This window comes from Lethenteron reissneri, chromosome 50 (assembly GCF_015708825.2).
Source record: "Lethenteron reissneri isolate LAM-NWPU_2019-01 chromosome 50, ASM1570882v1, whole genome shotgun sequence".
Lineage (NCBI taxonomy): Eukaryota > Metazoa > Chordata > Hyperoartia > Petromyzontiformes > Petromyzontidae > Lethenteron > Lethenteron reissneri.
In genome coordinates this window covers 4586453-4609942 of record NC_083828.1, presented here as the reverse complement: position 1 = coordinate 4609942, position 23490 = coordinate 4586453, and the positions used below count along the sequence as shown (strand labels likewise).

The 23490-nt window shown below is 48.7% G+C and overlaps 1 protein-coding gene across 3 annotated transcripts in view; it reads left to right on the top strand.

Moving 5' to 3' along the window:
* The window catches only part of LOC133354984 (nuclear receptor subfamily 2 group F member 1-A-like), a 48894-nt gene extending 32694 nt beyond the window's left edge, over positions 1–16200 (top strand). For all 3 annotated transcript variants that reach the window (XM_061572224.1, XM_061572223.1, XM_061572222.1), the window contains 3 exons: positions 6297–6601; positions 8457–8715; positions 12307–16200. In XM_061572224.1, coding sequence (XP_061428208.1) covers positions 6314–6601; positions 8457–8715; positions 12307–12581 — 822 coding nt within the window. In that variant the 5' untranslated portion in view covers positions 6297–6313 and the 3' untranslated portion in view covers positions 12582–16200. The remainder of the gene's footprint in view (positions 1–6296; positions 6602–8456; positions 8716–12306) is intronic.
* Positions 16201–23490: the final 7290 nt, after the last annotated feature.

The following is a 23490-nucleotide window of genomic DNA, read 5'->3' as shown; positions in this document are numbered from 1 at the left end:
AGGCAAAGGCACAGCGATGCAATTGAATTCTCGTGCCACTGCTGGCAGAAGGGTCTTCCATCCATCTCGAGCGAACTCCAGAGGGCAGTTTGGCCAATTGACACGTCTTGGAAGAAGTGGGAGTGACCCACACTGTTCCCCGCCACACGCAACCTGTTGACCACATCTTGATTTGAAGCTTTCGTGACTGCAGGAATCCATACTCTTTGGTTCTTTCGGTACAGTCACGTGGGTAGAAAATCAAATAAATGACGACGTTTCGGGCGCAACACAAGCGTCCGTCATCAGGTGGGAAAGCGTGGTGTGCTGCTGAGGCTGTTGTTGATCGTAGTCTAACTGTGGCTGTACTCTTTTTAAAGTGTTGGGTGGACAGATAATTTTTTTAAACCCCCCATTGCTTAGCTCCCGAGCCGAGAGGTGGAATTGAACTGGTGCCCTCTGGGTCACAGGTCCAATTAGGTGCTTACGGCAGCGTTCATAGGCATTGAGTAGCAAAAATAAAATATATATATACAGAAGGAATGAACTGATTTAAAAGTACAATTATATAACGTGACCGGCTGCTTTAACTCACCACGTACAGCCCAGGCACCAGGCACGTGTCCCTTTTTGCAAGAGAGCGCTCCCTACATAATTCATCACACGCCGCTTTGGCGCGTTGTGAATAATAATCAATAATAAATACATCTACCAAAGAAGGTTCTCTTCCAGCACGAAATAAAAATGAAATCGTCAAATAAAAAAATCACCAAGAGAGAGAGAGAGAGATAGATGCACACTGGGAATTTCACCGAGAGACGGGCTTGAGGAGGGAACGGGACACGTGGGTCAGAGAGCAGAAGCAATATAGAGACATCATATTGACAGCTCAGGATCATCAGCATCTTTATACTGGAGGAATCCGATGAGCTATGAAGTTCTTTTTATTTTTTACAGATGTCCAGTAGGGTCAAAAAAGGTTAGTGGATAAGGCCTTACTTGTGTTTGAAGGCCTCATCGAGTCTCAAAGCTATTTGGCAAGAGGGCCCTGCCATTTCGATTTAAAGCTTTCGTGACTGCAGGGATTCATCTTCTTGGTTCTTTCGGTAAAGTCACGAAGAGAAGGGAAATAATAAAATAATAAAAATAAAACATAATAAAATACAATTCTCACGACGTTTCGGCCACAATGCAAGCAGCCGTCCTCAGGTGAAAAACAGGGCTGTCGGAAAGACAGCGTCTGAATGAACTGTTCAATGAACTGTTGAATGAACTGTTCAATGAACTGTTTTAATTATTTTATTATTTCCCTTCTACGTGACTTTACCGAAAGAACCAAGAAGATGAATCCCTGGGGAGACAAAGGCGGCCCTTCGTGGCGTTGGCCACCCAGCACTTGCCCCAAACGTCTGTTAGAGCTATGCGGGAATCTTTGTTCTTGTAGTGAATGTACATCTGATGTACGCCAATGATGTGCAGTTGTGTGTGTATACTGTACTCCATTTGATCAGATACAATAGGGTCCTGCCAGTTGGGTCAATACCATTATTGAGAACCATTATTGAGAGTTTTGTTGGCTTCACATGGCAGAGGGGACCAGAGCGGACCCGGAGACGACCCCACCACCGCGCTGTTCTCTCTACACGAGGGGCTGACACTCGGCACTGATGTCAACAGACCACACCTCAAGACACCTACAAACACGCTGGTGGTCATCCATACGACGACGCTCCAGACCACCTGCTTAGCCCCATGAGATGTGACGAGGTCGCATTCAGGATCACTGACATTTCGTGACCACTTCTCTAAACTAAACTTTTTATTTTAGCAGGTAAGCTATAATCGTTTTTTTTTTTCTTAGAAGCGACCTGGCCACAAATGATAGTTCAACAAATCACGTGGAAATTCACATCAGCCAAATACTCGAAATGAATGTTGATTCTAAATGTGGAGGGGGAAACCCTGAGAAACATCCACGCGACCACGTGGAGAGAGAGAGAGAGGGAGAGAGACACGCACACTCCAAATATACAGCAGGCGTCAGGGTCAGGATCGAAACCACGACCTTCTACGTACCAGGCGAGGTAGTTAACATCTCACCCCACACATACAACACACTGGAGGTCATCCGTCTGACTACCAACCAGGCTCCAGGCCTGCTTAGCCCCATGAGATGTGACAAGGTCGGGCGTGCTCACACTCATTTTCGCCGTTAGGTCATCATGAGTAATGGTGAATGGGGCGGGGGGGGGGGGGTCTTTCAATGCTTCAATGCGGTTTCCTTTCCGGGCCGATACGTCAACTGCCAGGGGGCTGCTGGAAATCTTCAGGCTCTGGACGTCGGCAGCTGAGATGCCTCTTGGTCGGTCGCACTCGCCACTCGTGGGCATTAACATCGTGGACACGCGCCTGCTGCTGCTGCTGCTGCTGCCGCTGCTGCTGCTTCACAAGTGGATGTTAAAGATCCCGTGACGCGATGGCGCAAGAGTTTGCCATTAATGTGTGCTGGCGTCATGGTTTAAATATTCTTAGGTTTTTTTTTGTTGAACTAAAAAAAACTTAAACCATGACTTCTAGATTTGAAGCTTTCGTGACTGCAATGATTCATATTCTTAGGTTTTCTTCGGTAAAGTCACGTAGGTAAAAAAAATTAAATTAATAAAAAGTAAAATAAAAAATAAATATAAAATAAAAATCACGACGTTTCGGAGGCAACACAAGCTTCCGTCTTCAGGTGGAACAGTCACAGCACGATAGCTGTATCAATAGCTGTATTCACTTGATACAGCTATCGTGCTGTGACTGTTCCACCTGAAGACGGAAGCTTGTGTTGCCTCCGAAACGTCGCGATTTTTATTTTATTTTACTTTTATTAATTTACATTTTTTACCTACGTGACTTTACTGAAAAAAAACCTAAGAATATGAATCCTTGCAGTCACGAAAGCTTCAAATCTAGAAGTCATGGTTTAAGTTTTTTTTTAGTTCAACAAAAAAATTAACCTGGAAATCATCCAGTCGGGATTACGCGGAGCGAGGATCAAACGTAACCACAATGCCCGTCAATTACTTCTGCCAAACCATTTTGCCAAAGGATACATTGAATGGAAACTAGTGATTGATTTACAACTAGAATTATAGAGTTTGTTTCAGTGAAAGCTGTTTTATTGTCAGGAAATAAAACACTGAAGAAATATGTTACGTTATCACGAAATCATGACAACTTGCGAAACGGTCAATGTGAAGGAATACCGATGATCTTATTTCGCACGAGATATGGTCGCGTCGATATATCGTGACAAACCCTGCAAAGCCAATTAATAAATGTTGTGGTTTCACGCTTCAACACACCGGTGGGCTAAAGCAGTGAACTATTTGTCTTTTGTCAACGTGACACTTTTTTGCTGATTGGCCGTGTCGGGTGGTGGAGGGTTACGACACATTTATAAATAACGCGATCTAAACCCAACAACGTTGATTATGAATAATATTGGTCGCGAAAGCCTACGTTTTAAACTAATCAAAACTGCTCATCAACATCTGTAAAATGTTTCCTTCCACTCATTGATGGGCACCTTGATACACACACAGAGGCACTACACAGCTTGTGAGTGAACACTCCAACGTTGCGCGACTTCCCGTTCTTAAAACAAAGCCACTCTGTTGCGCGTGGTTTGTTGTTGTTGCAAACATAGTTGCTCGTTAGCGAGCTATTAAAAATCTTAATTATGAGACAGCTGGGAGACCAGACCCATCCCTCTCCCACCAGCCCATTCGGGGCTCCCTTCTCTCGCCTCGGCGACCCGGGCACAACCAAGGCCGGCTTGGACCCCCCCCGGGGTAAACGGGGAGGTTCCATGCTCGGGAGGGGTGGGGGGTGCCTGTGACCAAACTGATTGTACCGTCGTATAATGTTATTCGTTTGTGGCGCAACAGAACGCAATGTAACTTAAGCTGAGTGTACGACGGTGCATGATTGCTAAAGTGCAACAACACGAAGCTGAATTTCGATTTGAAGCTTTCGTGACTGCAGGGATTCATCTGCTTGGTTCTTTCGGTAAAGTCACGTAGAATGGAAATAATAAAATAATAAAAATATAACATAATAAAATAATTCTCACGACGTTTCGGCCACAACGCAAGCAGCCATCCTCAGGTGAAGAAGTCTTCCCGACAGACCTGTTCTCCACCTGAGGATGGCTGCTTGCGTTGTGGCCGAAACGTCGTGAGAATTGTATTATTATGTTTTATTTTTATTATTTTATTATTTCCATTCTACATGACTTTACCGAAAAATCAAGAACACGAAGCTGAATTAATAAAAACACGGCGACGGGAAGATAACAGTCGATAATTAAAATCGATCAACGCAACGCACGCCTAGATGAAGTTACTGAGAAGGAACACAACACTGATAGGACAATGAACGGGGTAATTTGACAATGTGTGTCGGTCCACTGGTTGCCATGTTCGTCTTATAAATGCGTGCACATATTAAGTTATAGATGTTGAACTGTGTACCAGGTCGTTATGTATTCATACCCGTCAACCCCTTATCAGTGCGTATCTTATCACGGACCAATTCAGACCTTTATTGATCAACCCGTGCCCCTTAGAAATATCAACGTTCATCCGACAAAGTCCCACCACAAGGGAGAAACGCAAACAAATAGGAAAAAAAATTGCCCGTATTGAAAACGGCTGTACGCCGTATGGACCTGAAAACTCAATTTCCCTGTAAAAGAAAACGGGTAAATTGTATGGGTTGACAGCTATATAAATGCGTGCACATATTAAGTTATAGATGTTAAACTGTGTACGTGGTCGTTATGTATTTGCCGTCATTGGACACCTGGGATATTCTGGCTTGCAAACTCGACATTCAGTCTTTTACCGCAATTAGTGAAGACATTTACATGAGAATGCCCCCCCCCCCCCCCCCGTTTCACATTTTTGCACAGCCAAAACCCAGACTTTTTTTAGCCGGCGATGTTTCTCAGTCTATATCCAAATATAAACTGCAGCTTTACCGACACGTAATAAAGTTCAACCACAGATCTCGTCTTCTTGGTTCTTTCGGTAAAGTCACGTAAAATGGAAATAATAAAATAATACAAATAAAACATAATAAAACAATTCTCACGACGTTTCGGCCACAACGCAAGCAGCCGTCCTCAGGTGAAGAACAGGTCTGTCGAGAAGATCTCGGTAAAAATTCCTGCCACCAGGACTCAGGTGCCCATTTCTGGACTGTCAAACCCAGACAGGGGTGGCACGGTACATTTGTCACGATGAGTGACTTTGTCTGTGGTTCAGTAATACCCCGATTGACATCTCCCTCCCCAATTCACGTCGTTTCGCAAACACGTCGCCACTTAATTGAGGCGTCGCCTCAAGGCCCCAACGCTTGACATCATCGACGGCGTCGTCCGTTCGTCTCTCGTTATCCATCACCTCTCAGCCTTCGTCCCCAAACACCGCCTAGCAGAGGTCGCAACCGGGTACCCGATACCCGTACCCTACCCGATACCCGGCTACCCGTACCCGGCCGGGTACGGGTACCCGTTTGCGACCCTGGTACGGCCGGGTACGGGTACGGGTAGACCGTGAGTCACTGGTGAGTCACCGTTTGTCACTCATTTCCCAACGTCTTGTTTCTTCTCACAATTCAAGTTCCTAGAATCAACCCACCTACGCCTGCAACATGGCTTCATCCCAGAGGTCGCAATCAGGTACCAGATACCCGTACCCGTACCCGGCCGGATACGGGTACGGGTACCCGTTTGCGACCCTGGTGCGGCCGGGTACACGTACGGGTAAGGAATCAAAACCCGTTTGCGACCTCTGCCGCCTCGCCGGCAAATCGCTTCGGTGTCTACGTCGTTTCGACGTTCGTCTTTGTGCCTTTCACGAACGCATCCCCGACGTGAACCGGGGTAACTACAGCACACCGGGGTAACTTCTGCACACCGGGGTAACTACTGCACCCGGGGTAACTACTGCACACCGGGGTAACTACAGCACACCGGTGTCCCTCGCCGCAAGGCCCGCCGGCCACTGGCGGCCTTCACTACGGCCCCCTGACGTGCAGCCCCTGACAATACGCGAACGTGAAAACAACCCGCCCCCCACCCACCCACCCCCCCATCATCGTGGCTGTCAAACCTCAATGCTTTCAAACGGCGTGATGGCCATCACGCTGACGATGTCTCTTCGGCGAAAGTGACTCTCTTCCTCTGAGTGAAGGACACTGCTCTTACACGCGTTTCCACCTCTGACCCCCTCTCTTCTCACCCCCCCAAAAATCTCCCAACGCAGCGGTGCAACGGGGACGCATGCCTTCGTCGATGCAGCACCCGGCGGCTCCGGGCGGTGCGTACGCGCTGCAGCCCAACGGCGGGGACCCCCTGCTGAACGGCGGCGGGGGCCACGCCGCCTCGTACCTGTCGGGCTACGTGTCGCTGCTGCTGCGCGCCGAGCCCTACCCCACGTCGCGCTACGGCAGCCAGTGCATGCAGCCCAACAACCTGATGGGCATCGAGAACATCTGCGAGCTCGCCGCACGGCTCCTCTTCAGCGCCGTCGAGTGGGCCCGGAACATTCCCTTCTTCCCCGAACTACAGGTCAGCGGGGGCGGGGGCTTCGATATCGCCATCGTGGGGGCGACACGTTAACTATACTCTTAGTTCATCATCATGGGATCTCCTTTGCCAGTACCAAAATATACTAATAGGGGTTTTCCCCTTTTTTCTGGCAACAAAACTGATACTTTTTGCAAGGAATCACGCTTACATTAACCACAATACTTGCAGTCAAATGCAAACAAAAAACAATAATCTGATAATTTATGCATTGTCTTTGACAATGCTGCTCACCCCGAGCTCTCATTACTCTGGTAGTGCGTTGTCTTTAAACTGTGCGCCTTTTGGCGTCATCTGGTCGAACGCCATATGAGACTAGGCTCCAAAGAAAGCTGTCTCTGGTGTGGACCAATCAGTTTCAAGGACAATGCATAAATTATCAGAGTATTGTTTTTTGTTTGCATTTGACTGCAACTATTGTGGTTAATGTAAGCATGATTCCTTGCAAAAGGTGTCAGTTTTGTTGCCAGAAAAAAAGGGGAAAACCCCTATTAGTATACTCTTAGTTCTTTCGGTAAAGTCACGTAGGTAAAAAATGAAATTAAAATTAATAAAAAATAAAAGACTAATTTTTTTTTAAATTAATTTAAATGTAATTTTTTACCTACGTGACTTTACCGAAAGAACTAAGAGTATGAATCATTGCAGTCACGAAAGCTTCAAATCTAGAGATGTTAACTGCCTCGCCTGGTGTACAGGAGGTCGTGGCTTCGATCCCGACCCCCCCCCCGACGCATCCTGTATATTTGGAGTTTGCGTGCTTCTCTTGTCTCGCCGTGGTCGCGTGGATTTTTATTCAAGTCCTCCGGTTTTCCCTCCACGTTTAGAGACATGCGTTTAAAGTAATCAGCTGCTGATGGACATTTCGACGTGATGAGTCACTTTGTTGAGCTATCATTTGTGGCCAGGTCACTTCTGAAAAAGAGCTACATAGCTCAGTGGGCCCTTACCTGGTACAAATAAAAAATAGTTCATATTCTTTGGGTCTTTTGGTAAAGCCACGTAGATAGAAAAAATTATAATAAAATTATCACGACATTTCGATCGCAACACAAACAATCGTCATCAGGTGACAAAATATAGCAAGAAAGCTGCCTCGAAACATCGTGATAATTTTTTTTTTCTATCTACATGGCTTTACCGAAAGACCCAAAGAATATGAATTCCTGCAGTCACGAAAGCTTTCAGTCAAAAATGTAAATAGTTTATAGTTTAGTTTAGAGTTTGTGCGGATCGGGTCACGCCCGACGGAGTTTTCGGGAGGTTGTTCACGGGGGTCTCCGCATCGATTGCCAGGGGGGAGGGGTCTCCAGCCTCTCCACAAAGTGCCTCGATACCACATTGAATTCTCCAGATTGTAATGGCGTACCGAGATAACTCATGGTCTCTAGGGCAGTGGTTCCCGACCTTTCTGCACTCGCGGGCCAATGTCAACCCCCAACAATTGTTAGCGGATCACCACGCACCTGTAACATCTTTGATTCACAATCAAAACAACTCTGCACCAGGCGCAAAAATAATGCTTTTTCACGAATATTATCGACGAACCCAAATAGCTGTGTGATGGGCAGTAACAAAAATTACGGTAATCTTTGAACAACATTCGTATCTGCCGCGTTTCCACGGAGCACTTCCCACGGCCTCGCGGGACCCCAACGGCCCACCGTGCCACAGGTTGAGAATTAGAGTTCTCCATCAGGCTGGGAACCAGTTCTATAGACTCCAAATTAATGAGATGGTGTCCAGGTCATCTGCGTCCCTGCCACCCGCTCCCCACTTCGCCTGGCCCTGACCCCACTGCCCCCCCTCTCCCCCCGCGCGTGACCCCGGCCGTCAGGTAGGGGACCAGGTGGCGCTGCTACGGCTCGTGTGGAGCGAGCTGTTCGTGCTGAACGCGGCGCAGTGCGCCATGCCGCTACACGTGGCGCCGCTGCTCGCCGCCGCTGGGCTCCACGCGTCGCCCATGTCCGCCGAGCGCGTGGTGGCCTTCATGGACCACATCCGCATCTTCCAGGAGCAGGTGGAGAAGCTCAAGGCGCTGCACGTCGACTCGGCCGAGTACAGCTGCCTCAAAGCCATCGTGCTCTTCACGTCCGGTGAGCTCGCGCCGGGGGGGCTGCTCGATACGCCTCTTCTTGGTTCTTTCGGTAAAGTCACGTAGTAGGGAAATAATCAAAATAAAACATAATAAAATACAATTCTCACGACGTTTCGGCCACAACGCAAGCAGCCGTCCTCTGGTGGAGAACAGGGCTGTCGGAAAGACAGCGTCCGAATGAGCACCAACAAGCTTGGCAGCGTAAAATAATTTTTATTTTTCTATTATTATTTCAATAATTTTTAGGATTTATTTTATCTTTTATTTAGTTTGTTTATTGTACAGGTCGTACTTAATAGGCGCTCGCTGACAGCACTTGTCTCGATGGTCTATAAGATTATATATTTCTGTGGTGCTTTGGCTTTGTTTATGTCTCTGCGTGGGAAGTGGTTGCCGCAATGGTGAGCACACTCAGCTGTGAACTCGGTGACGAGTGATGTCTGTTTCAGTCTTGGCCCTAAACGAGTACCTGTTGTGGTGCTTCAGCACAGGGGAGACAAAGGCGGCCGGGTGTAGTGCTGACTACCCACCACATGTACCGTGTCAGCCTTCGTAGGTGCTTGCTAACAACACTTGTCCCTGTGGTGGTGGTGGTGTGAGTGTATTGGTGGTGGTGTTGGTGTGAGTGTATTGGTGGTGGTGTTGGTGTGAGTGTATTTGTGGTGGTGGTGTGAGTGTATTGGTGGTGTTGGTGTGAGTGTATTTGTGGTGGTGTTGGTGTGAGTGTATTTGTGGTGGTGGTGTGAGTGTATTGGTGGTGGTGTGAGTGTATTGGTGGTGGTGGTGTGAGTGTATGGGTGGTGGTGTTGGTGTGAGTGTATTGGTGGTGGTGTTGGTATGAGTGTATTGGTGGCGGTGTTGGTGTGAGTGTATTGGTGGAGGTGTTGGTGTGAGTGTATTGGTGGTGGTGGTGTGAGTGTATTTGTGGTGGTGGTGTTGGTGTGAGTGTATTTGTGGTGGTGGTGTTGGTGTGAGTGTATTTGTGGTGGTGGTGTGAGTGTATTTGTGGTGGTGTTGGTGTGAGTGTATTTGTGGTGGTGGTGGTGTGAGTGTATTTGTGGTGGTGGTGTGAGTGTATTGGTGGTGGTGGTGGTGTGAGTGTATTTGTGGTGGTGGTGGTGTGAGTGTATTGGTGGTGGTGGTGTTGTTAGTGTATTGGTGTTGGTGGTGGTGTTGGTGTGAGTGTATTTGTGGTGGTGGTGGTGTGAGTGTATTGGTGGTGGTGGTGTTGTTAGTGTATTGGTGTTGGTGGTGGTGTTGGTGTGAGTGTATTTGTGGTGGTGGTGGTGTTGTTAGTGTATTGGTGTTGGTGGTGGTGTTGGTGTGAGTGTATTTGTGGTGGTGTTGGTGTGAGTGTATTGGTGGTGTTGGTATGAGTGTATTTGTGGTGGTGGTGTGAGTTTACAAGCGGCGTGAGCCAAGTGCTGACGTGCTTGTGGATTGGGAGTGGCGCGGACAGGCAGTCGGATGAATGAACACAGTGAACACACAACGAGTGTGGGCGGTCGCTTAAACGATCGATGGATCGGAGCTGTGGAACAGCGACGACTAAACGGCGGTGGTGGTTGTGTTGGTGGTGGGGGGGGGGAGATTCTATTGACCGGCTTGAACGTGCAAAGGGTGCTTTATTGTGTTTGTGTGCGAGAGAATGGATCCTCTGTGTGTGTGTGAGAGAGAGAGAAAGATGCATCTGCGTGCGTGTGTGCGTGGGACAGAGTGTAGGGGGGGGCGGTGGTTAGTGCCCTGGGCCGCGTACCCCAGCGACACGCTCACGGCCAACACCAGTGGCGATTATCTGAACCGGTCATGGGCCTCGGCTAGGTCGACTCAGCCTCAAAATGAGTAGCGGGTGCTGGTCACCCACCCCCCTCGTGCGCCGTGCCGGCCTTCATAGGTGTTCGCTAACAGCACTTGCCCCAACAGCCTGTTAAGGCTATACGGGGGGATCTTTGTCTTTGGCTGTGGGAGACAGTGCATGTGTGAGAGCGAGAACGTTAGAGAGAGAGAGACTGCACGTGTGTTTGTGAGAGGGAGAATGCGTGTACGTATGTGAGGAGCGGTGGCGCAGCGGTTAGCGCACCGCGTTATAATTGAGTTTGATTCCCGGCAACGGCTACCACCAGTGGGCAAGCGATTTCAGAACTGGTCCCGGGCCATCTGTAGGTTGACTCAGCCTTAAAAATGCATCTTGTTCGACGTGTAAACGTCAGCACTGGAGAGACAAAGGTGGCTACGCTGGAGAACCCGGTATTAATCACAACCAGAGGTCGCAAACGGGTTTTGATTGCTTACCCGTACCCGGCCGCACCAGGGTCGCAAACGGGTACCCGTACCCGTACCCGTCCGTACCCGTACCCTATCCGTACCCGGCCGGGTACAGGTAGGGTACGGGTATTGGGTACCTGATTGCGACCTCTGGGATGAAGCCATGTTGCAGGCGCGGGTGGGTTGATTCTAGGAACTTGAATTGTTAGAAGAGACAAGACGTTGGGAAATGAGTGACAAACAGTTACTCACCAGTGACTCACGGTCTACCCGTACCCGGCCGCACCAGGGTCGCAAACGGGTACCCGTACCCATACCCGGCCGTACCCGTACCCGGCCGGGTATCGGGTACCTGATTGCAACCTCTGGGATGAGGCCATGTTGCAGGTGCGGGTGGGTTGATTCTAGGAACTTGAATTGTGAGTAGAGACAAGACGTTGGGAAATGAGTGACAAACAGTTACTCACCAGTGACTCACGGTCTACCCGTACCCGGCCGCACCAGGGTCGCAAACGGGTACCCGTACCTGTACCCGGCCGGGTACGGGTAGCTGGGTATCGGGTAGGGTACGGGTATCGGGTACCCGGTTGCGATCTCTGATCACAACTCTGTCTGAGGCTATGGGTCTCTAAGTTGGTCTGTGGGTCTCTAGGTCTCGGCGTAGTCTATCGGCCTCCGCACAGTTCTCTGTGTGTCTGGCGTCTGGGTAAAAATCGATGGTGACCAGCTCCCGCGTTGCTCCTTGCTGCGCGTGGAGCTGAGGTCACTTGAGGGGATCTCGGCGGGAGCTCTCTAATGTCTCCTTCCGCGGGCCGTTCTGCGTGTGTCTTTAAACCCGCCACCACCCGACAAAGACAATTAGTAAGGTGATACATTTACACGCTCTAACCCCCCCAAAAAAACGCTGTCAAATGGATGACATGGGCCGCGAAAGCCTACGTGTTAGAACAGTTACGATAAAATCTCTATATTCTTAGGTTTTTTCGGTAAAGTCACGTAGGTAAAAAATTAAAATTCATAAAAGTAAAATAAAAATAATTTTTATTTTTATTTTACTTTTATTAATTTAAAATAAAAATTCATAAAAGTAAAATAAAAATACATTTTATTTTTATTTTACTTTTATTAATTTAAAATTAAAATTCATAAAAGTAAAATAAAAATAATTTTTATTTTACTTTTATCAATTTAAATTTTTTACCCACGTGACTTTACCGAAAACAAACCTAAGAATATGAATCCTTGCAGTCACGAAAGCTTCAAATCTAGAATTCAATCTCTCTCTGTCCGTCCGTCCCCCCCCCCCCCCCCCCGGTCCCGTCAGACGCGTGCGGCCTCTCGGACCCGGCGCACGTCGAGTCTCTGCAGGAGAAGTCTCAGTGCGCGCTCGAGGAGTACGTGCGCACGCAGTACCCCAGCCAGCCCACGCGCTTCGGCAAGCTGCTGCTGCGCCTGCCCTCGCTGCGCACCGTCTCCTCCGCAGTCATCGAGCAGCTCTTCTTCGTACGGCTCGTCGGCAAGACGCCCATCGAGACGCTCATTCGCGACATGCTGCTGTCGGGAAGCAGCTTCAACTGGCCATACATGTCCATACAGTGACGGTGACGGTGGTCGCGGCGACGCGGGGTGCGGATTTCATTTCCCCCACCCGCCCGGAGCGAGAAGTACGATGGATTTGGAGTTGCCGGGTGCGGGGAATGCTTGCCGGGTCGCTGCGTCGATCGGAGCGGTTGACGCGTCCTTGGAGTAGCCGTGGCCACCGTGGGAGAGAAGGATGCGGTGCTTGCCCTAGAGCGGGAGTCGGGTTGCAAAGCCGGGTGGACGCCGGCTGAAATGAATCCCTGGCACTGGGCGAGAGCAGCGGAGGAGGATGCAAAGTGCGGTGGTGGTGGTGGTGGTGGTGATTCATGGGGAGTGGTGTACGATGCACGGTGATGATGATGGTGGTGACGGTCGGGGAGTGATGTGTTGAGTTGGTTGTGGCCATTGTTGGCATGATTAGTAGCTGCAGTAGCTGTAGCAATATGCACTTTCCATCATCATCATCAGCAGCAGCATTGCCATAATAATAATTATAATTATCAAATCATAATCTCTGTATCTAACCACTACATCATGATCATATGTTCATCAGCAGGACCAACGGCATTACATCATCATTTATTTATCAGCAGCAGTAACACCGATGTCATCATGAACATCAGCCGTGGGCAATCCACTGCTGGGTAAAGGCTTCCCGAAGCCACCACAATGTCTCGATCTACGGATCGATTCACTCTCCGCATTTCCTCGGCGTGCATTTTCTCGCATGTGATGTCCCATGACCACCACCATCACCATCACCACCATCGTCACCACTGAGCAAAGCACGCCCGTCAGCTTCACAGCGGACGCTAAAATAACTCTGTGGCGTAGCTGCAGAAGAGTGGGGGCGGTGTGTGCCCACGACCCCAGAGTATACATTTTAAACGACGCGAATCTCGGTCGATGGCATGAACATCGTGAAGCAACCACCACCACCGCCGCCGCTGCCACTCCAAGCGTCCACGTTGACTTGTCCGCAAAGACGAGAGGCGAGCGACCCGTAAACGGAACTACTCGGGAGTGAACATTCGAAGTGATGTCGTGATCGCACGCAAGCCGAGGACACTGACAATGTACGTACGCATGGCAATGAACTCGCAGTCATGAAGCCCAATGGAAGTCGGTCTCTCTAGAGCTGCCTGCCCGCTGCACGCGTGTTGGCGGGCGGCCGGGTGTGGATCGTGTCGCCCTGCAGAAATATTACGTGAACGGGGCGAACGCTGAAAGACAACGGGCACACGAATGAAACGTGCGCACACTACACAGAGACGGTGATTAACATTATGCGTGTGTGTGCATATAACCTTGACGGGGGAGGGAAATTGTTAGAACTTTTTAAAATTGTACGTCGCCGCGCGTGTGAGCGTTATTATTTGTGTCTGCTGAGATTTCTCATTTTCGCGTGGAAGGACGAGGCAGGGTGGCTCGTGATTAAGACGTTCATTTTAAAATCATCGCAGGTCTTTGTTTTACCTACTGCAGCGGCTCGCCACGCGATTGTGCCGTGAGGCTGTCCGATGTGGCGTTCGAGTTGTAGCGCTTCTTGCTCGGCACCACGCCCGACGTTTCCTTCCACATGGCCGGAGGCTTCTTCAGGAGCGGAAGATCTAAATCTCCCGGCGCGTGGCGCGGAACGTTGGACATCGTGCCGAACAACGCGCGGTGCAGCCCGAAAAAACGCAGCAGATGGAAGCATTTGCGGTTTTTGTTTTGTCTTTACTGTCGCTGAGATGAAACGAAGGTTTCAACGTTTCGGATGACCGGCCTTTGTCAGGAAAGAGGCAAAAATCGCTCAAAATGGCTGAGATCGTCCTTGACTCGCAGTGATGGGGAAACAACGCAAATAAACGAAGAGGTCTTCACTGCCAGTGCTGCTGACGCTGCCACACTGCGCCATCGCTTCCTTCCTTCTGCCAGAACATAACAGCTGTTGCAAAGTAGACATCCGACCGCCGAGATGTTTCATACGACCTCACCACCACCACAACCACCACCACCTCCACGTGACTTTAGGTCTTCAACTCGGATCGCCGGCCCCTGGTTGCCAATCCACCTGTCTGGGTGACCTGCCCTCCACCACCTTGCACCACGTATCCCCACCCATCACGAACACCTCCTGGTGACATCTACAGCACTCTCCTGCCACCGCTCTGTGTTACGAACCTCCAAGTCGCTTACCCAATGAAATGCCCAGCTTCCTCTGAACGCACCCTGTACTCCTCAAAGGCTAGGATCTTTTGTTAGAGCCACTTTGTTAAAGTCCAGCTGTTTTTGCCGCTGTTTATTATGCTTGTTATGAATTGACCAGCAATCCGTTACGTATGTTCGCAGATGTATACTTTATCTAATAACGTGGGGAGCGGCGGTGTAGCGGTTAGCACGCTGGTGATCCGAGTTAGATTCCCGCTCACGGCCAACATCGGTGGTGATTATCTGAACTGGTCCTGGGCCTCCCCTAGGTCGACTCAGAGTCAAATTAGTATCTGGTGTGGTGTGTGTGTGTAAGCATCACCACAAAGGAGACAAAGGCTGCCTGCCGGGCGTGGTGCTGGCCACCCACCCCCTCGTGTGCCCTACCAGCCTTCATAGGTTCTAGATTTGAAGCTTTCGTGACTGCAAGGATTCATATTCTTAGTTTTTTTCGGTAAAGTCACGTAGGTGACTTGATACAGCTATCGTGCTGTGACTGTTCCACCTGAAGACGGAGGCGTGTGTTGCCTCCGAAACGTCGTGATTTTTATTTTATTTTTATTTAACTTTGATTAATTTGAATTTTTTTACCTACGTGACTTTACCGAAAAAAACCTAAGAATATATAGCCTTCATAGGTGTTCGCTAGCGGCACTTTCCCCAAAAGTCTGTTCAGGCTACACGGGGGATCTTTGTATATCTCCTACTGTGGATATGCATAAACGTGCGTTTAGAGCGTTTGGCTGCTATGAATGTCCACGTGATGATAAGCCACTTCGTTGAGCTATCATTTGTGGCCAGGTCGCTTCTGACAAAGAGCTATGCAGCTCGATGGGGGGGGGGGGGGGGTCCTTACCTGGTCAAATAAAAATAGGACTCGCAGTTTAGTTTGACGCTGCGAGCCGTGTGTGTGTGGTGTGCCCACTGCTTAGCATCGCCTCTCATATCTCACACTCGGTTTCCCTCTCCTCCTCCTCCCACTGCTGCTTTATCCTCTGTGCTATTCTCGCTCCCTGCTCACGTGCGGCAGGATGCTTGCTCTGAATTAAATATGAGTTTCAATCTGCTGCTGCTGCTGCTGACACAAGCAACATTGCCTGCCCTCGTGCGGTCTCAACCACTTACGTGAACAGATAAAGGAGCAGCCCTGCAACTGCCCACCATTTGCTGTGCAAAAGGGCCTCGACTCGAGGCAGCTCTAGAGACGCCCCATCTGCAATGTAATTGGTCTACTCTTCCACATTGGCCAGACATCTTGGAAGACGTGGGGGTACCCCACCATACGCATCCTGGGTAGACAGAGGTGGGGACGGGAGGGGGGGATATTGTTGTTTCAACTGCCGCGCCAGGAGGTCGAATCAAACCTCTGGATTGCAAAGCATAGTTGGCTCGCCATGACACCAACCACTGTTGTTAGCACTGTGAAAATTCCTGACATCTTAACACTGCCTATGTTAATCTGTGTCAGTGGTGGGTAGTGGGAGGGGAGGGGGGTTCATCTTCTTGGTTCTTTCGGTAAAGTCACGTAGAAGGGAGGTAATAAAATAATAAAAATAAAACATAATAGAATCAAAATAAAACATTTAATTGTTTTATTATGTTTTTTTATCACTTCCCTTCTACGTGACTTTACCGAAAGAACCAAGAAGATGAATCCCTGCAGTCACGAAAGCTTTAAATCGGGAGGGGGGGTGTTAACCATACTTCACCACACTGGTCTTTGCGGGTTGGTGAAAGGGAAGGCCCAGAACGCCACTGACGTTTATCTGTTGCCGAGCATTGAACTTGAACGCAGGCCACCGCGTGTTGATAGAGCAGTGCGCTAACTGCTGCGCCACCGCTCACTGCATCCTGTACATAACAACCGTGCACATGAAAACAAGCACGCGCATACATACACACGGACAAACATACACATTCACGCACACGCAATATATATTCTGTACGTACGTACGCAACAAATACACAAAGACAAAGATACGCATGCGTGTACACAGACGTATATACACACACACAAACACATTGTGTACGCGCACATGCAAGTAGAAGCAGACATACATAAACACACGTACACAGATAACATCGCCGTTTAAGAAGCACACAGACTGCAGGAGAAGCAAGAGCTGTTAGCGAGCACCTATTACGGTCGGCATGACACACACGTTTCACGTGAAGGGGTACCATGATGAACACCAGCAATAACACATGCCTGACCGCTTTTGTCTTCCTAGCGCTGACGTTTTTGATGTCAATTTTAGGCGGGATCGACCACGTGGGATGCACAAGACAGATTCAGATAGCACTTGCCCCAGAAATGTATGTCGGCCATGGTTATAGAATAATAATACAGTACAGCACGTGTTGATACGTTGAGACTGATGGTGATGCAAGGCGCTTCTTGCCAGCATCTGTTAAATTTCAGCACAGTTCACGAGGCGGTGATTAATTGGAACTCATTTTCAAAAGGATTCTGATTGGGATGATAATTCATGTACAGCCCTTTGCCAATCCACTGCTGGATGGATGACACCCCCACCCACCCAACTCACAAAGTTTCAATTTTCTTGGTTCTTTCGGTAAAGTCACGTAGAAGGGAATTTTTTAATTGTTTTATTTTTATTATTTTATTACTTCCCTTCTACGTGACTTTGCCGAAAGAACCAAGAAGATGAATCCCTGCAGTCACGAAAGCTTTAAATCAAAATTTAACGTTTCAGTTGTTTACCTATTTTTTTACCATACTTCACCACGCTGGTCAGTGCGGATTGTTGAAGTGCGGGGAGGGCCCAGGAGCTGTTTGGGTATCACTCGCCACTGATGTTAGCCGTGACCGGGAGTCGAACTCGGCTCACAGGGTTCATTTGCACGGCACGCAAACCACTGCCCCACCGCTCCACCTTTGGTGATAATTAACACTGTGATATTATTTAAAGTAAATTATTATACGAGCGTTATTCACGTGAATTATGCGCACGCGACATCCCCCATTATGAAGCGTCGATTCATCGCCAGCCATGGTCTATCCACTGCTGGCTCGAGGCCTCCCCAAAGCCACCGCCGCCGTCTCTCAAGTTGCTCATTTTCGTCGATCCATCTCCTCCCCGTTGGCGGATTTCTTCTCGGATCGGAGGCGTCGTCCCATTCCTCGCCAGAAGCTTTTGGTTAATGCGCGTGCGTTGCAAGATCCGATTTGTGATTTAAATGGCACGCGCGTCCGACCGTCGTGAACTATCCGGGACAGACGAGCTGGGTGGGGGGAGGGGGGCATTTGTGAGGTCAGTTCCTCGGGATCTTCTCGACGTTTTCCAGAGAGTTGAAATGTGTCACCAGTGGAAAATCTCACGGATCGAACGTGGGGTGAGCCCCCTCCCCCACCCACCCCCCGGCAATCGTCGGTGGACCGAGTAATTCGCCTCCCGTGCGGTGTGACGCCTAAATCCGATAGCGAGGTATCTATAGACTGTCGTGAACAACTGAGAGGCGCGTGTCACGTTGGTTTCGAGTTCAAATCCCGGTCGACTCATCGTCAGCATCACCACCACCACTCCGAATGGGGTCGATAAAATAAGTACCACTTTGTGGGATGTCAACTCGAGGTTGTCCTATCCAAGCACTCGCCGTGCGAATGTGGAACTTCCACCGCTGGATCAGAGTTGGTAATCGGAAGGTATTTGAGCAACGAGGCACAATCGTTATGTGATTATTATCGATTGTGTATCGGGACTGATAAAAACACAACACTCACACAGTCTCGCAACATGATGACGTCTCGGACGTAACAAAAGTGAAACCGCACCTCCACACACGAGAGGAACACTTGTGTAATATTTTGTAAAGGTTTTACTGAAGAATTGATTGAATACGATTCGTTATATATGTTGTACGTGCTTTTTAAAACATAGAAAAACGGGCAAGACTGTCTCATGTATGACTGTATCGTTATTATCATTGATATTAATACCGGTTCATGATAAGCGGTGTGCTGTGTTTGATCTGGAAATGTATGGGTTTCTTTTTTGAGCCAGTGTTGATTTAAGATTTGTGTGTTTGCTTATGTTTAATAATTACGTTGTAATTAACACGACACTATTTATACTCATAACGCCACGAATTTCACTATGCACCGAACATTTCACAAACTAATATTGTTTAACATCTGCACTCAAAACAAGCCAACACACAAACGCTATATCTGTGTGTGTAAGCGATGTGCTGAGTTTATCTTACAATGATTTACGTGTGAACATGTGTGTGTGTCAATGTGTCAAAAGTTTGTTGTGTGTATGTGTTTGTCTTTGTGTGTGTGTATGTGTGTTTGTCTTTGTGTGTGTATATGTAGTGCAATGGAAATGGGGAGTGGTGGTGGAGCGGTTAGCGCGCCACGCTGCAAACCCGGCGACCCGAGTTCGATTCCCGCTCACGGCCAACACCGGTGACAATTATCCTAACCGGTGATGGGCCTCCCCTAGGTCGACTCAGCCTCAAATGAGTACTTGGTGCGCCGTGTAAACATCGCCACTGGGGAGACAAAGGCGGTGGGGCGTGGTGCTGGCCACCCACTCCCTCGTGTGCCGTACCGGCCTTCATAGGTGCTGCTCGCTAACAGCACTTGCCCCAACAGTCTGTTACAGGCTATACGGGGGATCTTTGTCTTTGTGTGTATATGTGTTTGTATGTGCACTGCGAGCCCGGCGACCCAAGTTAAGATTCCCGCTCCCGGAAAACTTAACAGCGACGAATATCTGAACTGGTCCTGGGACTCCACTAGGTCCACTCAGCCTTCAGTTAAACCCCAGGGAGGTAAATGCAAACCGGGAGTGGAAATAGGCCACAACCATCGCTGCCTTCAACAATCTGTTAAAGGTTACACGGGGGGCCTTTGTATCTGATCATATAGAGTACAGTATACACACACAACTGCACATCATTGGCGTACATCAGATGTACATTCACTACAAGAACAAAGATTCCCCGCATAGCTCTAACAGACCTTTGGGGCAAGTGCTGGGTGGCCAACGCCACGAAGGGCCGCCTTTGTCTCCCCAGTGCTTCATCTTCTTGGTTCTTTCGGTAAAGTCACGTAGAAGGGAAGTAATAAAATAATACAAATAAAACATAATTCTTTATTATGTTTCATTTAAATAATAAAAATAAAACATAATAATAATTCTTTATTATGTTTTATTTAAATAATACAAATAAAACATAATAATTATTTATTATGTTTTATTTAAATAATACAAATAAAACATAATTCTTTATTATTTTTATTTTTGTATTACTTCCCTTCTACGTGACTTTACCGAAAGAACCAAGAAGATGAATCCCTGCAGTCACGAAAGCTTTAAATCGAAACTCCCCAGTGCTGTTTACATACCGCAGCTGGGACTCATTTAAGGCTGAGTCGACCCAGACATCACCACTGTTATTGGTCCTGAGCACGAAACAAAGTCGGCCCGCTGGGTGTCGTAGCGCAGTGCGCTAACCACTGCGCCACCGCTCCCCATGCACTCGCTGCACACCACTCATCACACGCAACACACACACACACACGTGTGCCCATGCCGTGTGTATATGGTTTGTAGGAATACTAAACGTTAATTGCCAATAGGCGCAATAGTAAGGCCAGAGGTCGATTGATGACCCAGCACTAATTGCTCCAGTCACTCGCACACTGGCGGTCAGTCGCCTCTGTATCGCTCCTTTATCGATGCTAACCTGAAACCTGTCCCCCGTGAACTTCACCCATTGATGCCTCCACCCATATTGGTTGAGGTTGAGGTCTACCAAGAATGTTTCGTCTCAACCTTACAGGTGTTGTGTTCAACCACCACGCTGCAGGTCATAACACAATTACACACACACTCATTCACCCACTAGTCACCCACTCACCTTCACACTCACCCACACACTGACCCACACACTCACTCACCTACACACTCACCTACACACTCACTCACATACTCACCCACTCACCTACACACTCACCCACACACTGACCCACACACTTACACACTCACCTACACACTCACCCACTCACCTACACACTCACCCACACACTGACCCACACACTCACCCACTCACCTACACACTCACCCACACACTCACCCACTCACTCACCTACACACTCACCTACACACTCACCCACACACTGACCCACACACTCACTCACCTACACACTGACCTACACACTCACCCACACACTCACCCACTCACCTACACACTCACCCACCCACTCACTCACCTACACACTCACCCATTAACTAACCCACACACTCACTCACCCACACACTCACCCACACACTCACCCACTCACCTACACACTCACCCACACACTCACCCACTCACTCACCTACACACTCACCCACTCACCTACACACTCACCCATTCACTAACCCACACACTCACTCACCCACACACTCACTCACCCACATACTCACCCACTCACTCACCCTCACACTCACCCATTCACTAACCCACACACTCACTCACCCACACACTCACCCACTCACTCACCCACACACTCACTCACACACACTCACTCACCCACCCACACACTCACCCACACACTCACCCACTCATCAACATTGCAGATCACAAATCGTCTCATTCTGGCTCCTTCCCTCGCACGACTGGACTCTGCAATTTCCCTCCAATCGCCCTTTCCGCCCTCCCAAGTATGTCAAACCCTTCGGGTAGTAACCTCACAACGTTAAACGTGCTACTTGTTACTGACTCCCTTTCGCCTTTTGGGCCTTTTGTTCAGCAAACGTGATTTGGAGGAAGAAGAAGTCGAAGAAGAAAAAACCGCAGACGTCCGAATATGATTTTACAAACAATCGAATAAATATCTACAATTTTAAAACGTATATTTCTTTCTTAATGTGCCAACAATATGCGTGCACTTATACTGAAAAGAATACGTGGCTTTAAAAAAACACACACACACCTTGGGAGGCGACACAAGCCGACTATCGCGACACAAGCCGACAATTGTCAGCGAGCAGCACCCATCAAGTTGTGCAGCGCGCACGAGGAGGGCTCCACGTGGCCACAGACTTGCAACTGGGACACTCGCTCAAGGGTCCGTGTCGGTCTAGCGGGAGAAGAGACCTCTCCCCCGCCACCAAACCCTCTCCTCCCAGGGCTCAGATCAAGGCCGTAGCCATGGAATCAACTTTGGGGGGAGACCAAATCTTCCAGGGGGTCTGGGGGTCCGTCCCCCCCCCCCCAGAAAAAAAAATCGAAATTTGAAAACTAATTTCCAGACATTTACTGCTTAAAATATTTTTAAAATTAACTAACAGGATAGACTTTTTTTTTACAATAATGTCTAATAGTGTATTGTATTACATTGCTCTTTTTTTTTCTTTCTATAAAATCTATAAAATAGATTGTGGTTATGGTTGTACTTTATTAATCCATAATCTCTGCCATTACATACAATGAAACAAGAAAAGGTAAAAAAGAAAAAAAAACAGCGATGTAATACAATACACTATTAGACATTATTGTAAAAAATAATAATAAAAAGTCCATCCCATGTGTTAGTGAATTTTTTTTATATTTCAGGCAAGAAATGTCAGGAAATTCGTTTTAAAATTTAGATTTTTTTTTTCTGGGGGGGGGGACCCCCAAGAAGATTTGGTCCCCCCCCAAAGTTGACTCCATGGCTACGTGGGGGGGGGGGGGGGGGGGGCTCGTGTTGTAGGAACATCGCCACTGGTGGGAAAGGGGGGGAAAGGGGAGAGACAAAGGCGGCCGGGCGTGGTGTTTGTCCACCCACCCCCCCGGCCTTCACAGGTGCCGCTCGCTGAAACCTGCCGGTCTGTGCAGACTACACGCGGAGTGGTTGGGGAGGGGAGGGAAGAGGATCTTTGTCTTGTTAACGTGGCGTACAAACAACAACAAACAACAACATCGACGGCCATTGAGGATGCGCGACTGAGCGCACTTGCCCAGCCGCGAATTCCATCACTTGACCACGGCTCACATCAGCGGTGGTTTATAAAACTTCGCCACACCAAACCCACGAGGAAGAAGAAGCGAGCACATTGACACGGGGTCTGTCGGCGGGGTGCGGAGTGATTTAAATCGACGGTGGAAGCGGCCGCGGACCTAGGCCGCGCGAGAGACCACGGGGCTCGGATAGAAGCTCCGCCCGGGGAGGGCGCGCATCGGCGGGCAGAGCCGGGACGCCGACCCGCGGTCGTTTTAACGCAGTTTTTTGTTTCAGCGTTGAGTGTTTGATCCGCGTTAATTGGGTTTTTTTTATTCCCTGAGGTAAATCTGTCATGGTAACATAAATTTACACTAAAGTTTAGTTGATATTGGGTCATATTTACCCCCCCCCCTCCTCCTTCCCCATTACCTACAAACAGAAAAATGCAGCAACGTTTTTCCCATATTTTCATTTTTTATTGTCTTAAAAAGACCTTTTTTAACGTACACGTCCGTGGACAAATGTTACCAAGGCACAGAGTAAACATTTACAGCAGCGTGTGTGGTCTATGTTGTGTTTAAGCGAGAGAAATGCGTTAATTTCAGCACGAAATCTTATTATGGTGGCGTGCCAAACGCCACCATAATGTCCCCCCTCTCGTCTGTGGACCTTGGTCAATCCACTGCTGGATGAATTCCTCCCCTACTCCATGCGGGTCGTGGTTTTTTTTTAGACCATACTTCACCACAGGAGATGTGGCCACACACACACGGAGTACGTGTGGACATGCAA